This window comes from Peromyscus leucopus, chromosome 8b, assembly GCF_004664715.2.
Source record: "Peromyscus leucopus breed LL Stock chromosome 8b, UCI_PerLeu_2.1, whole genome shotgun sequence".
Classification (NCBI taxonomy): domain Eukaryota; kingdom Metazoa; phylum Chordata; class Mammalia; order Rodentia; family Cricetidae; genus Peromyscus; species Peromyscus leucopus.
Window position 1 is genome coordinate 78,342,210 of NC_051086.1, and position 14,054 is coordinate 78,356,263.

Genomic DNA, 14,054 nt, shown 5'->3' on the forward strand with positions numbered 1-14,054 from the left:
ACTCAAGCCACATTTCAGGAGCTTAGTGGGCATGCGTGGCCTGTGGTCCATGCTGGAATGGCCTGGACTTTGAGGCCTGGATACCCTGAGGATGGAAAGCTGTTGTCCTCGGGGTTGGGAATGAGCAGGTGTCCATGTCCATCAGGTCTTTTCCGGAAAGAGCTAACGGCTCTTTGATGCCCACTTGCAGCTCCTGGGGCCCAGTGAGTCACGTGCTCCCTGAGCCTGGCTGCTTCCACTATATGGTGATAGCTGAGGCAGTGCTGAGAGGGAACTGTCCCTTGGCGCCACTGTGACAGAAATAGTCCTAGGCTGCTGGGTCCAACATGGCTTCTGCTTGGAGAGCTCCGTCTGTGCCTTGTCCCTGGGACCTTTTAAACCAGCAGTTCTCAGAAAGATGTCCTCCCCGTCTAGACTTGTCTATGAGGTCTCAGCTTGTCTGTTGAGGTTCTGGTCACCACAGCATCCCAGGACTGTGGGGGCTGTTATGATCCATACACTCCAGAGCCACCTTGTTGATTGTCCATCCCAGCCATGCTTGTGAGGGCCTGATCTACTGCAAGATCAATAGCCCCTCCCCAGGTACCAGGTCTTGCCTCCCCAGCCCTGACCGGTGGCAGGACCCTCACAAACATCAGTTGCTGCCACAGAGGCCCAAAGCTAAAGCCTCAGCTTCTGCCCATTCTGCATCATGGTATTGAGGGTTATCTTTAAGCCTTTATCTAGAGCATGAGTTGAATGCAGCACACATCTGCATTCTGGTGCCTGGACTGTGCCTCACCACAAGGGGTCACAGGACACCTGGTGGGCAAGGAAAATGATTCAGCACAGTCTCCCAGCAAGCAGCACAGGACAACCAGGTATGTCCTGCAAAGGTGAGTGGCACCACACCTGGTGGCTTCTGACACCACCTTTGCTATCCTCTGCTCAGAGGCGTTGCCTCCTTCCTCGGGACGTAAGGCTCTGGGCACTCTGAAGGCTCCCTGGCGTCCTCTCTACAGAAGTCCTCCGTGGCAGATGGTTAGGCTGCCATTATCCATACTCTATATTACATTTATTTGCGGGGCGGGGGCACACATGCCACAGCACACATTTGGGAGTCAGAGACAACCTGAAGGAGTCTCTTTCTCCTTCCACCATGTAGGTCCTGGGGATCAAGTACAGATCCTCGGACCTGGTGCCAAGGGACTTTCACTGCTGAGTCTTGTAACTGGTTCCCATTATCCATATTTCATAGGTGACAAAAACTGAGGGGACTGGCCAAAGAAATAATATCATCCACTTCCCGGTGGGTTTTACTAGTCACTGGCAGAGTCAGGCATGGGACCCTCACTAGGTAACCACAAGCCTGGGCCCTGGGCACCACTGTGCTCTTACAGGGTCCATGTCAGAAGGAAAACAAAAGTTCCTCTTGAATTGCTAGCCACAGATATCTCCCTCCCCAGCTCTGCCAGAGTCACCCTAGCTCAGCTGCTTCTCCCAGCTTGTTCCCATCTTGGATCCCAGCCCATCCTCTCACCCAGACACCCCATTCCCTCGCCCCCGGCCTGGCCCTATTGCCTGAGCTGCAGGGGCCTGCACCCTACACTCTGTACCTTTCACGGGTCCCCCTGCACCACCACTTCCTTCTCACAGGAAGTAAGAAAGCCCAGCTGCATCCAGGCTCAGCCTTCATCCCTCCTCAACTTCCTGAATGGATGCCAAGTCCACACACACTAGGTGGTCCCAAGCCTGGCACCTCTGAGCATCTCCAGCCATCTAGACATGGCATCACCATCTCAAACAATGTGATGACAGAATCCAAACACATCTCCCTTTGAAACCCAGTTTTCCCCAGGACTTCCCACTCCTCTACAAAGGGGCCCATCTCTAGGCTTCCAGCCTCTCAACCACCATGACCCTTCTGCCCTCTTCCTCCACCCCTAGACAATCACTGTGGCCTGCTGGCTTCCTCTTTTCCAGCTGGGCTCACACATCTTCAGCCACCCAGCCTAACCCAACATCACCCAGTCAACTCTGTTCCATCCCCACGGTGGGGATGGAAAGTGGGCTTCCTAGCATACGGTGCCTCTGACCTTTTGTTTGCACTGTGTTAAGAATGATGCCGAGGACACATGTGGGTTTGGCTGGGTAATGTATTAGAACCATGGAGCCCTTCCCCCAGCAGGCCGGAAGGAGTGGTCTGCAGAGAGGCAAGCAAGCCAAGATCACGAGCTCTGCCTCCCTCTCCTTATCTCTGAGGGCCACCACGGTAGTGTCTACACCCTTGAATACTTAGTTCTCCTGTTACAGAACACCCCTCTTTCTTCTCTCAATACCCCTTCAAGTCTAGGGGCGTCTCTGAAGCCCTACACCCATCTCCAGCGTCTTGAGGCTCTGCCTTATCCCTCAAAGGCTGGGTATGGGTATCTCTCTCAGTTGGGCACCCTTGAGGCTCTGAAACTCCCATTTCTCAGTGACCCCAAGGCCAACACTCAGCTGTGAGGCGGTGGGGACATCTCTTCCCCCACACTCACAGACTGTCACCAGGAGAAGGACTACCTTCACTGTGTGCCTACTGTGCGCAGGCGCAGGGCATTCTGCACCCATGCTGGACCAGCTGAGCCGTCCCACTCCAGCCTCCCTCCAGCCTCACCGCGGGCATCTTTAAGTCTCTAATGAGCTGGCATTGAGGAGACTCCCAGCTTTCCTCTCTAGGATGCCAGCTCCTACCACCTCTCTGTGTAGGGAATCCCCCATTCCTGATATCCAACAAGCAAGATATGTTGAGCAGGCACCTGAATTCACCCTGCCCAGACAGGTGCTACACTTTTTTTTCCAGTACTAAGAATCAGACCCAGAACGCACAGATACTAGGCAAGCACGCTATGGCTGAACTGTGTTCCCTAGTTCCTCTTAGTTTTCATTTTGAGACAGGGCCTTGCCGGGTTACACAGGCTGGCCTTGAATTCTGTCTTCCTGCTTCAATTCCCGCTCCCCCCCCCCCAAGCAGCAATGATAACAGGCTTGGAGCACCCGGCCTAGCTCTGGTGATGACTTTTTGGTTTCGGGGGGAGGGTGTTGTTTAGACAGGGTCTCCTACAGCCCAAGCTGATCTTGAACTCAGTATATAGCTGAGGATAGCCTTGAACCCCCGATCTTCCTACCACATGCATTCTGGGATGACAATGTGCCACCATGCCCAGTTGTTGTTTTGAGACAGAATCTCGCTATATAGCCCTGGCTGTCCTGAAACTCACTCTGTAGACTGGGCTGGCCTCGAACTCACAGAGCTCCACCTGCCTCTGCCTCCCAGGTGCTGGGATTAAAGGCTTGAGCTGTCATGTCCACTACCATGCCCTATTTCTGCTGCTGCTTCCAGCTACCATGTTGGAAATTGAACCCAGAGCTTCTTGAATGCAGGCAAACGCTCTACCCATTGAGCTATGTCCCAAGCTCCAGGTAATGATTTTCATTCCCTCTTTGTCCCTGAGAAAGCAGAGACTGGGTGGAATAGAGTAACCTATCTAGGTCTCAGTCTCTCTGTTTCTCTCTCTCTCTGTCTCTCTCATACACACACACACACACACACACACACACACACACACACACACACACACACACGTGCGCACCCTACCTGGGACAGAGCAAGCCTTAGACCCAGGTCTATCCTCCTTTCCCTGTACCAGGAGTCCTCAGCCACCATGGTTCCCCTTCAGCCCTGTAGGCTGCTGTCTGGACCTGGCCACATGCTCCCGGAGTCTCAGTGTCACGCTAGCAGTCCTCATTATTTAATCTCTACCTCCCCGTACCTCGCCTTCCTCCAGGCTGTCTGTTTATCAGGCCAGCAGCCCCAGCTTGGACTCTAACAGTCTGTCTCCTCGGTGTGGCCCATTAATCTGGGGCATGGTACCTGCGCGCGGGCATGTAATAAACAACTTAGAGCACACGTTTATGGATTCAGCTATATCAGCAGCTTTCAATCCGATCGCACTTTACGGCACCTACATGAGGCTTTATATTGTTGCAATTACTCTGCTTTATATGCTGCCTTCTTGCCCCTGCATTTTACTTTATTTTTACATTTTATTCCTATTCTTCCTTGGCTGTTTCTAACAAGGCCTAGAGCTCAGCTCGGAAACCTGCCTGGGCTGGCCACGGTGGCTCACCGCGGCTGCGAGGATCTGGTGCGCCCTCCTCCTGGCCCGCAGAGGGTACCCCCACACCCACACCTGTGCAAGCGGTCACAGCCTGCTCCCTCTAAAGAGTCCTGGAGGGGGGCCAACTAGATAGATCTGTTGCACAAGAAAAAGAGTCCTCTCTCGGTGTGTTTTAAGAGCTGGGAACAGGTGCAGAGCGGATGTTGAGGCTACAGGCAGTGCTGGGCCTGCGCTGACCCACAGAGAGGAGCCGGGCACCTGCAAGGGCCCAGAGTCCACAGAAAGGCTTTGATAGCACCCTGTCCGCACAGCAGGACTGCTTCTTTGCCTTTGGTTTCACTCACGGAAGTTCTCTTTCATTTTCATCGTGCATTGAAAGTGGACAGTGATGATGGGTGTACAAGCTCATCAGTCACATGAGCGTGTTTGCACACCTACAGACCAGCATGTACATGTTCTGCGCTGGCAACATGGTGGCTGCCAGGACTAAGCATCAGCTCGGGGCGGGCCGTGACAAAGCCGTGTGTCCAGCCTTAAGCTCCATCCATTCATACTGTCACGGGTCTGCAGTTAGAGACCAAGGTCAGGGAGTCGCATGGCAGAGCCCGTGAGGACATGATTCCTGATTGGGACTAATTGTCGGCTCATTCACTGTGTCCTCCTATGGCTGAAGAAGAGAGGAAGGGAAAGGGGGAGGGAAAAAGAAACAGAGACAGAAGTAAGGGGTGGAGGGAGGTAATACAACAGGGAAAGGTGACAGAGCTGAAGAAGAAAGAGGAAAGAAATAAGAGATGAGAGGAGAGAAAGCGGGGAACAGAGAGTCTGGAGGTACTAATCCCACAGCGGTGGTCACACCTTCACAACCCTAGCCAATCTCACCAGCTTCTACAGACGCACCTCCAAAGCCATCATATGGGCATTAGGGCCCCAACATATGAGCCATCAGGAGACACAGTTGGGCCCACAGCCAGCACCACCTCAGCTCCCGTGCCAACGCCTGGACGGGTCCCATGTAGTCACCATAACAACATGCCACCACAGGCAGGCTTTTTAGCATAAGAACAGATTTCTGGTGGGTCTGGAAGTAGAATCGGAAACCAAGGGGTCGGTAGGTCCCCATTCTCCCTCAAGGGGACCTAGGGACCACCACAACCTCCTCCACTCCGTGCAGCTGGCATCCTTGGCATTCCCTTCTTGGCTCCAGGCTGTAACTCCACCTTTGCTCGGCCTCTCCCCTGTGGGTCTTGTATCTGGAATCTCTGATTCCTGTGCAGAAGGATGCCATTCGCATTGGATGGAGGGCCTGCCCCAATACGATACTGTGATCTCGGCTGAACCAGTTACATCTACAAAGACCCTGGTCCCAAATGAAGCCACATCCACAGCTGCTGGGTGGCCCTGAACCAGGGGAGGAGACTACTGGGAGAATTTCTCCCCCAGGAGAGATGTAAATGTCTCCCCCTTTATTATAAGGCGTCAGTGACAAGCCAGAGTATAATTACACCAAAGTTCCCCCAGGTGGACCAGTTGTTTTTTGTTGCTCTGGTAAAACACTTTTGACTTATGGTTTCACAGGGAGAGTCCATAATGGCAGGGAGGCAAGGCAGCAGGCAGCCAGAGCAGGGAGCTGAAAGATCATCACTCTTTACACTCAGACGTTAAGTAGAGCAAACTGAAAGGTGGGCAAGGCTATAAACTCTCAAAGCCCACCCTCAGTGACATACTTCCTTCAGCAAGGCTGCACCCCCTAAAACTTCCATAACTGGACAAGAAGCACCCCCAGTTGAGGACCAAGTGTTCAAACACATGTGCCTACAGAAGGCATCGCTCATTCAAACCACAGTACCAGGGAACTAATGGCTTACTTAGAGAACAGAGATGAGGGTTTATTGGCAGGAGCATGAGGACCCCAAAGCAGCCATATTGGACCGCCTTCACCCAGCATGGTATTGCCTTCCCTGTAGCCTTGTAGCCTCTTTTGGTTAATTTTCCCAAGCCTGCAGAGCAGACTCTAACACACCTGACCCTGAAGCCTCCTGAAATTAGGGCTTAACTGTATACAGATGGTTAGGAGGAGCAGCCAGAATCTTGGCAGAGGGTCCAGGGACCCTCCCCACCACTTCCTTCTCTGAGGGAGTCAGTCCAGTGGTCTCTTGCAAGCGGGTACAGCCGATCCGAGGGAAATGGCAGCTGTTTTGCTTGGAGGACCGTGTTCTCTAACAGAGAGGAACACTGCTGTATTCAGTGTGGAGAGTGTGTGGTCTGGTGCAGGGCACAAGGGTGAATGATGAAGTAGGCCAGTAAGGTAAACTCAGGCAGGAAGGAGTATTCTGAGGGTAGTGGGACAAGATAGCGGTGAGTGGAAGGGCATGGTTGACTTACAGGCCTCTGAGAACAGAGGACCTCCCCAAACTCCCCTGACACTTAGACTCATGAGCAGAGGAAGAGGACAGTCCCAGTCTGTCCAGAGGTGCAGCTGTGGGACTTCCCATATAGCTTACTCCGTGCTCTGAGTACTGAAGTCTCTGTGCACCACGAGGGCGGGCAGAGATGGAATTTCTGACTCCACCCTCCTAATGCTTGACCTCTTCTCAGATGTTGGGGGACCTGCTGACCCCATTGCACCAACCATCATCATCCCACCCAAGAACACTAGTGTTGTGGCTGGGACCTCGGAGGTGACCATGGAGTGTGTGGCCAATGCCAGGTGGGTGGCACGTACGGGACTGATTCCCAACCAGAACTGTAGCCAGGAGCAGTTGTCTTTGAGGAAGGGATAAGGACTGATGAGGGTGGGGGTGGGGGGTGGACACTGCAAATCCAAAGCACTCTTGAGCATACTCAACAGGGTTTCTTATTCTTGGATGTCCCAGGGGAAAGAGCTGCCCATGGGGAATTGGTGGAAAATAGATTTTGCCCAGCCTAGGGGCCAGAGGGTGGATTGATGTGCTCCTAACACAGAGCTGTCCAGAGCAGGGAAGGTGGTCCCTCAGAGTAGAGCCCTTCTGTATGCGGGATTCATGGTAGGGGACTGTGTGTGAGGGAGATGACGCCCAGGGTGGGCACATGACTCTGTAAGGTACTCTCGTGTCTCTGCAGTCCCTCACAGAGGAGAGAGTTAGACTGTCCCTGAGCCGCCTCCTAAGAGGACTGTGTGATAAGAGTTTCCCACAGGGCCTCTTTTTCCCCCAACATGACTTGAGTGTCGAGAGCCTATAGCCCAGGCAAGGCAGGTAGTCTACACACAGTCACCCACATGGCCAATAGCAGTGCTGAACTGAAGCCAGCTCCCTGGAGGCCCAGCTCCCCGCACCACAATGGGCCTCAGTCTGCTCCTCTATAAAGTGAGTGTGACCTGGCACACACCTCACCATAAGACATTCAAGGAGAATGCTGACCCCAGCCTGCTCTGCCTCAGTACTCTATGGAGGTAAAGTCATGTTATGGCTAGGGTGAAAGACTAAGGGTCCAAGGCCCCCTCCAGCTGAGGATTCCAGGAGAGCCGGATCCTTTTAGCAGTGTTTCTGAGAGCACATTTCACAGAGCCCAAGCTTTTCATGAGGGTGGGAAACTTGACCAGGATGTGTATTAATAGCCTTGAGAAGCCCTGTAGCCAAGAACTACCAGGGCTTTCCATACTTACATACCCGTGGAGATCCTTTTCTAGAAGATTCTGAGTGCCCCCAAACAGCTAGTTCCACTCTACTTGGGGAGTTCCATCCTGAGGAACCACTAGGAGCTGGGAAGGAATGTCCAAGCAAACCAGATCCCTAGAGTTTGGGGTACAGGGGCCCATGATGGTGGGAAGGGAGCCAAACGCTCCTTACCTCTCAAAGGTGAGAGTGGGTCTGTCTGTCTGCCCTTGTGTCCTATCTGTCCTTATCATTTCCCCTCACCCTCCACTCCTCCCGAGTCACATATTCAAAGAAGGGAAGGTGTGGTGCCCAGGGAGAGCTCAGCAAATAAGCTGGGCCAGCTGCCAGTCTCTTCCAGAGCTGTGCGTGAGGTTACCACTGTGTCCCAACCCTGTTGAGAGCATTATCCATGACTGACAGGCTCCCCTGTCACCCAGGGCCTCTACAGCTGCCCCCATTCTACAGATGGGGAAACTGAGCCTCAAGGTGTTTTAAGAACTTGTCTTGACACTTTGGGAGGGGGGGTGGCAAAATGCTAGCAGCCCCAAAGCCAGCTCCATCCCGTTCCTTCCCGTACTTGCCCTGACCCCCATTGTCCTTCCAGAAGCCCTTGTCTGAGGTCAACTGCTTCCCTTACCCTGCAGGCCTCTGATCAAGCTGCACATTGTCTGGAAGAAAGATGGGGCCTTGATCTCCAGCGGTATCAGTGATTTCAACCGCAGGCTCACCATCACCAACCCCACGGTCGGCGACGCCGGCTACTATGAGTGCGAGGTTGTGCTGCGCAGTAGCAGTGTGGCCCCCGTCGCCCGGGGAGCCTACCTCTGGGTGCTGGGTAAGTCAGGACACGTGTTGGGGCTCCTCTGCCATGGGAGAAGGGAGGGGCAGGGAGGGATCACAGCAGTGTGGCCAGATGCCATCTCCACAGTGGCTGGATGCAAAAGCAATAAGCCTCTAATCCTGTCTCCTGGTCCTTCCCCCCCGCCACCCGCAGAGCCACCTCAGTTTGTCAAAGAGCCTGAGAGACACATCACAGCAGAGATGGAGAAGGTGGTGGACATCCCCTGTCGAGCCAAAGGTAACACAGAGGCACGGGTGTGGGGACAAGGACCCCAGACCTTCAACCTCTCTCATCCCTGTCAGGACATCTCTAAGCACCCCCCCTCCCTCCTCCAGACCACATCACTAAGCAGTGACAGGCTGGCTAGGCACTGGCACCCAGGAAACAAACAGCCAAATTACGGTAATCTCAGGCTGCAAATCAACCCACGTAACTCCAGGGTTACAAATGAGCCCAAATTACCGTAATTTCAGGACAGGTGACAGACCCAAATTGCCCATAATTTGAGAGTTGTAGACAATGCCGAATCACCATTTTGCCAGCATCCGCGGACCTGGTGTGTCCCACCTGAACAAGTGTCATCCACTCAGCCCATTGGAGGTGGGGGTTGCCTGGCTTGGTCTTCTCCCCCTGCGGGTCCTACTTAACCCTGCATTACAGTTTCCCATGCTTACTGCCCCGTCCTGACAGAGTCAAGCCCAAAGGCAGCTACAGGCAGGGGATAGAGGGTTAAAAAGGTGCTGTTGGGTGGAGTATGGGGACTGAAGCATCCTAGCATCCAGCAGCTGAGGCAGGAGGATTGCTGTGAGTTCCAGGCTGCCCAGAGACTAGAGAATCCTGAGCCAGGGAGGAGATATGGCCCCAGTAGCGAAGAGGAGTTTGCAGAGCTGCAGGTCTTCTGAGACCCTTGGGCAGAGGCAGAGATGAGGGCCCGTGGGAGCAGAGGGGTGGCAGGTGGACACTGCTGTCGCATAATCTCAGCAGGGTTGCTCCTTCTTGGCCACCCAAGGGGAGTAAGCCAGGCTGGGTTCACAGATGAACCACATAGCCAAATCCCTCCTGTTTTCCAACTTATATATTTGCACAGAGACGAAGAAACCAATAAACAAATAAAGCTGCCTTATTTCATCTCATTCAAAATGCCACGAGCTGTGAGGTGCCCCATTATTTTATGTGCCACTAAGAAAGAAAAAAGGCTGCCAATTAAATCATGACATGCTGTCGATTGGAAGCCACACCCTGATCCCCCATCGTGTTGCAATGAATAGCCAAGAATTGATGTCATCCGATGTATGAAACACGGTGATGGCTGACTGCAGGGTGGAAGCGGGGAGGGGAGGCGGGTGCAGAGCTGTGGCTGCCTCTTGAGAGTGTAGGGTGCCTCTGGGGAAGTCGTTTGAGCAGAGTCAGAGAGGGAGGATGAAGGGGAGCATGGGAGAGCCGAGAGACATCTAAAAGGAGAGAGAACCAGGCCAAGGTTTGAGACATCCATCTTCCTCTGTGTGCAGACAAGAGATGGGACTTCTGGAGACCTCCCATGGGATAAAGGACCCTCTGCCTGCTTCTTCGCCTGGCCTCCATTGTCAGGGGGGTGGGAAGTGCACCTGGAGATTAGCACAATACACAGAAGGCTGAGCCAAGCATTGCATACCTGCCATCTCTGCTCAGGAGGTGAAGGAAAGAAGATAGACATGAGATCAAGGCTAGCCTGAGCTATAGTGAGTTCCAAGATAACCTGGGTTATAGAGCAGGACCTTGTCTAAAATATATAATGATGATGATGATGATGATGATGATGATGATGTAGAAGCCAATGAAGAAGCCAGGAATGGAGAGTTAGCTCAGTTGGTAGTGTTTTCGTAGCATGTGCAGAACCCTGGTTCAATCCCCAGCACTCTATGAACCAGGCATGGTGGCACAACCCTTTGTTTTGTTGTTGTTGTTGTTTTTTGTTTTTCGAGACAGGGTTTCTCTGTGTAGCTTTGCACCTTTCCTGGGACTCACTTGGTAGCCCAAGCTGTCCTCGAACTCACAGAGATCCGCCTGGCTCTGCCTCCCGAGTGCTGGGATTAAAGGCGTGTGCCACCACCGCCTGGCTGGCACAAACCCTTTGTAATACTAGCCCTTGGGGGGAGGGGGTCAAGGCAGGAGGATCAGAAAGTCAAGGCCATCTTCTGCTACACAGAGAGTTGAAGGCCAGCCTGGGATATGTCAACCTCTGTCTCAAAAATGACAATAGGGGCTAGAGAGATGGCTAGCAGTTCGGAGCACTTGTTGCTCTTGAAAAGGACCCAGGTTTGACTCCCAGCACCCATATACATGGTAGTTCACGAGCACCCATATTCCAGATGTCCTCTTCTGAACCCTGTGAGCACAAGGCACATATGATGCACATACATACATGTAGGAAGACTACTCATGCACATAAAATAAATACATTTAATAATAATGATGATGATGGCTAAGAGGTTAAAAGCTCATACTACTTATGCAGAGGACCTGAGTTCAGTTCTGAGCATTCACATCAGGATTCTTATCACCTTTGTCTCCAGCCGTGGGTGAAATGGATGCTTCTGGGCACCCACACACATGCACACACATGCATGCACACATGTATACACACATACACACATGCATGCACACACACATAATTTAAATGGTAATTCTTAATATGATAAGAGCAGATAGGATGTCTCTTTGCGCAAAGGTGCTTGCCAAAAAAAACGTGACACTCTGGGTTCAATCCCTGGAACCTACATAAGGGTGGAAGGAGGGAACTAACTCCACATACATGCAGTGGCACATGCATGCCCTCTCCCAACAATAATAAATAAAAATTTAAACAATAATAATAATAATGAACCTCTCCTCTAAAAATTGCCCAGTGAGACATTTCTGTGGAAAACTGATTCTAGGAAATTTCCATTTTCCAAAATATCTCTACTCTATCTTGAAAGTCTTGAGACTTTTCAAAGAACGTACTCCATGAAAATCAATGTCTATGAGAAGGTTCTAGAAAGCAAAGCACCGTAGGCCCTCCCACCAACTTCTGACTGATGGTGGCCCTGGCCTCCTGCAGGGGTACCACCTCCCACCATCACCTGGTACAAGGATGCTGCGCTGGTGGAGGTGGAGAAGCTGACGCGCTTCAAGCAGCGCAGTGATGGTGGCCTGCAGATCAGCGGCCTGCTGCCTGATGACACTGGCATGCTCCAGTGCTTCGCCCACAATGCCGCTGGAGAGGCACAGACCTCCACCTACCTGGCCGTCACCAGTAAGTGTCCTCCCCTGGGCTGTCCCTGAGCCACCCCAGGAGGCACCGTACCCCTCCACACTGCTGAGGGGCGTGGTGGGGTGGGACTGAACTATGGTGGGATTCCAGGAGGCTATCCCCTGTGGCACCACGTCTTGCCAGAGGAAAGGGAGCCCTGCCCCCTCATGATCCTCTTCAGGGGTCCTGGGGCCAGTGAGGCCCCTGGAGAAAAGCCAGCTCCAATTGCTGTGTCTGCTGACCTCAGGTCAGAGGAGTCACCTAGGGTTCTGGAGACCCAGCACAAAGGCAGCTCTCAGCTGTTCATTCTTAGACAAGCTAGTGCATGTTCAATAGAGGTCAAGCCCTACTGACTTTGTCACTGAGGGTGTGAGCTGCCCTCTGGGTCCTCAGTTTCCCCTCAGTGGGGTCCTGAGGTTCCAGAGGGCAGAACTGTCCTGACAGGTACCTCTGAACCTCTCACATGGCTCCCTGCAAAAGGCCCTGTAACACCAGAGCCATAGGCAGAAGAGAGGGCCCGTCTTTTTGTGAGCTCAGAGCTCCTAGGCCCTGACCAGGGATCTTCCTAAGTGTCTAACAGATCCTGCTGTCTTCCTCTACAGGCATCGCCCCTAATATCACCAGGGGCCCCCTTGACAGTACAGTGATTGACGGGATGTCAGTGGTACTGGCATGTGAGACCTCAGGAGCACCACGGCCTGCTATCACTTGGCAGAAAGGTAGATGGGATGAACATTCAGAGGGCATAGCCATGTGACAGTCAGAGGAGAATCTTCAAATCTAATTTCGGAAGCTAGGCACATTGAGTTCCCCGTGTACAGTTGTAAAAGCTATTCAGTGCACCACACATCTTTCACAAACCACATCACCCTATGTTTTCCTGTGTCTCTCTGTCTCTCCCAGGCCAGACCCAAGACCTCCTACATCCCACTGCAAGAGGTCTGTCCTGACCTGGTAGTATCTTTATCCATCTGTCTGTCTATCCATCTGTCTGTCTGTCTGTCAATCTATTATCTCTATCTCTCTTCCACATCTCCCCCGCACTGTCCCGCTGCACCCCTCATCCATCCCTCTCCTCCTCAGCTCTCCTGAAGGTGACTCTCCCCAGAAGCATCCTGTCCTGTGGCAGGATTGCCCATCATCACCTTGTCAGCCTGTCTCCTGCCTCCTCTTCCCAGCCCAAATGCAGCTGCCTCCCAGGCCATGGCTGGCTGACGCTAGCAGCAATGAAAGCCAGAGCGTGGCCTCCTCTGGTGAAGGGCAGCCATGGCGGTGGGTGGAGGGGTGGCAGCAAGGGTGGCCTATAAAGGGTCCTGCCACCCCGTGATCCTGTGATCCTGGGCCTGTCACCAAGCCCCAGCTCAGGCCTGTTCCCAACCCATTTAACATCTCCAGAGTTGGGTGGGTACCTGAGACCTTCCAGAAGTGGAACATCTGGGGCCAGTATCAAGACTGCATCTGCGACCCTAACAATCCCTATGGTACCTCAGGGGAGCGCATCTTAGCAAGCGGCTCTGTCCAGCTGCCTCGCTTCACACTGCTGGAGTCTGGAAGCCTGCTCATTAGCCCAACCCACATCTCTGACGCCGGTACCTACACCTGTTTGGCCACCAACTCTCGGGGAGTCGACGAGGCCTCGGCAGACCTGGTCGTATGGGGTGAGTGACCATCCGCAGGGGCGGGCTGCCAGCATCTGTACTTTCAGACTGCGTTGCTGACACAGCCAAGGCTCTTCCTGTCACAGGGATGGTGACAAATTAACTTGGAAGCCAAGAACTGGAAGGTGACGGCTCTGCCAGCAAGGCCACAGGATGGGGAGGCTGTGCCATGCTTGGCTGAGTCCAGAGAACTGTAAAAAGCTGTCTTGTGTATTTTAAGGCAGAAATCAACACAGAGCCAGAGTGTAAATATTTTTGGCTCTGTGGGCCAGACGATGTCCCTCTGAGCCCCTTAACTGCCCTCGTGCTGCTGAGAAAGCACTCGAGACATTAGCGCCATGGTGGTGAGGCCCATTCAGGTGAGCTTGTCTGCTCAGTACGCCACCTGCCACTGTCAGTCTCAGCCTGGAGAGATGTCCCCAGATGTCTCAAGCCTCTTCCACTTGGGGTGTGTACCCCAGACATGCAGGTGTATGGGCACCTGTCCAGGCCAAACCCTAGGGCCTGGGG

General features: G+C 53.2%; 1 protein-coding gene across 2 annotated transcripts in view; it reads left to right on the plus strand.

Moving 5' to 3' along the window:
- Nucleotides 1-14,054, plus strand: part of Sdk2 (sidekick cell adhesion molecule 2) — a 287,113-nt gene that overhangs the window by 181,653 nt on the left and 91,406 nt on the right. For both annotated transcript variants that reach the window (XM_028865305.2, XM_028865306.2), the window contains exons 6-11: nt 6,735-6,846; nt 8,419-8,609; nt 8,769-8,852; nt 11,695-11,889; nt 12,489-12,605; nt 13,377-13,544. In XM_028865305.2, the coding sequence (XP_028721138.1) occupies nt 6,735-6,846; nt 8,419-8,609; nt 8,769-8,852; nt 11,695-11,889; nt 12,489-12,605; nt 13,377-13,544 (867 nt within the window). The remainder of the gene's footprint in view (nt 1-6,734; nt 6,847-8,418; nt 8,610-8,768; nt 8,853-11,694; nt 11,890-12,488; nt 12,606-13,376; nt 13,545-14,054) is intronic.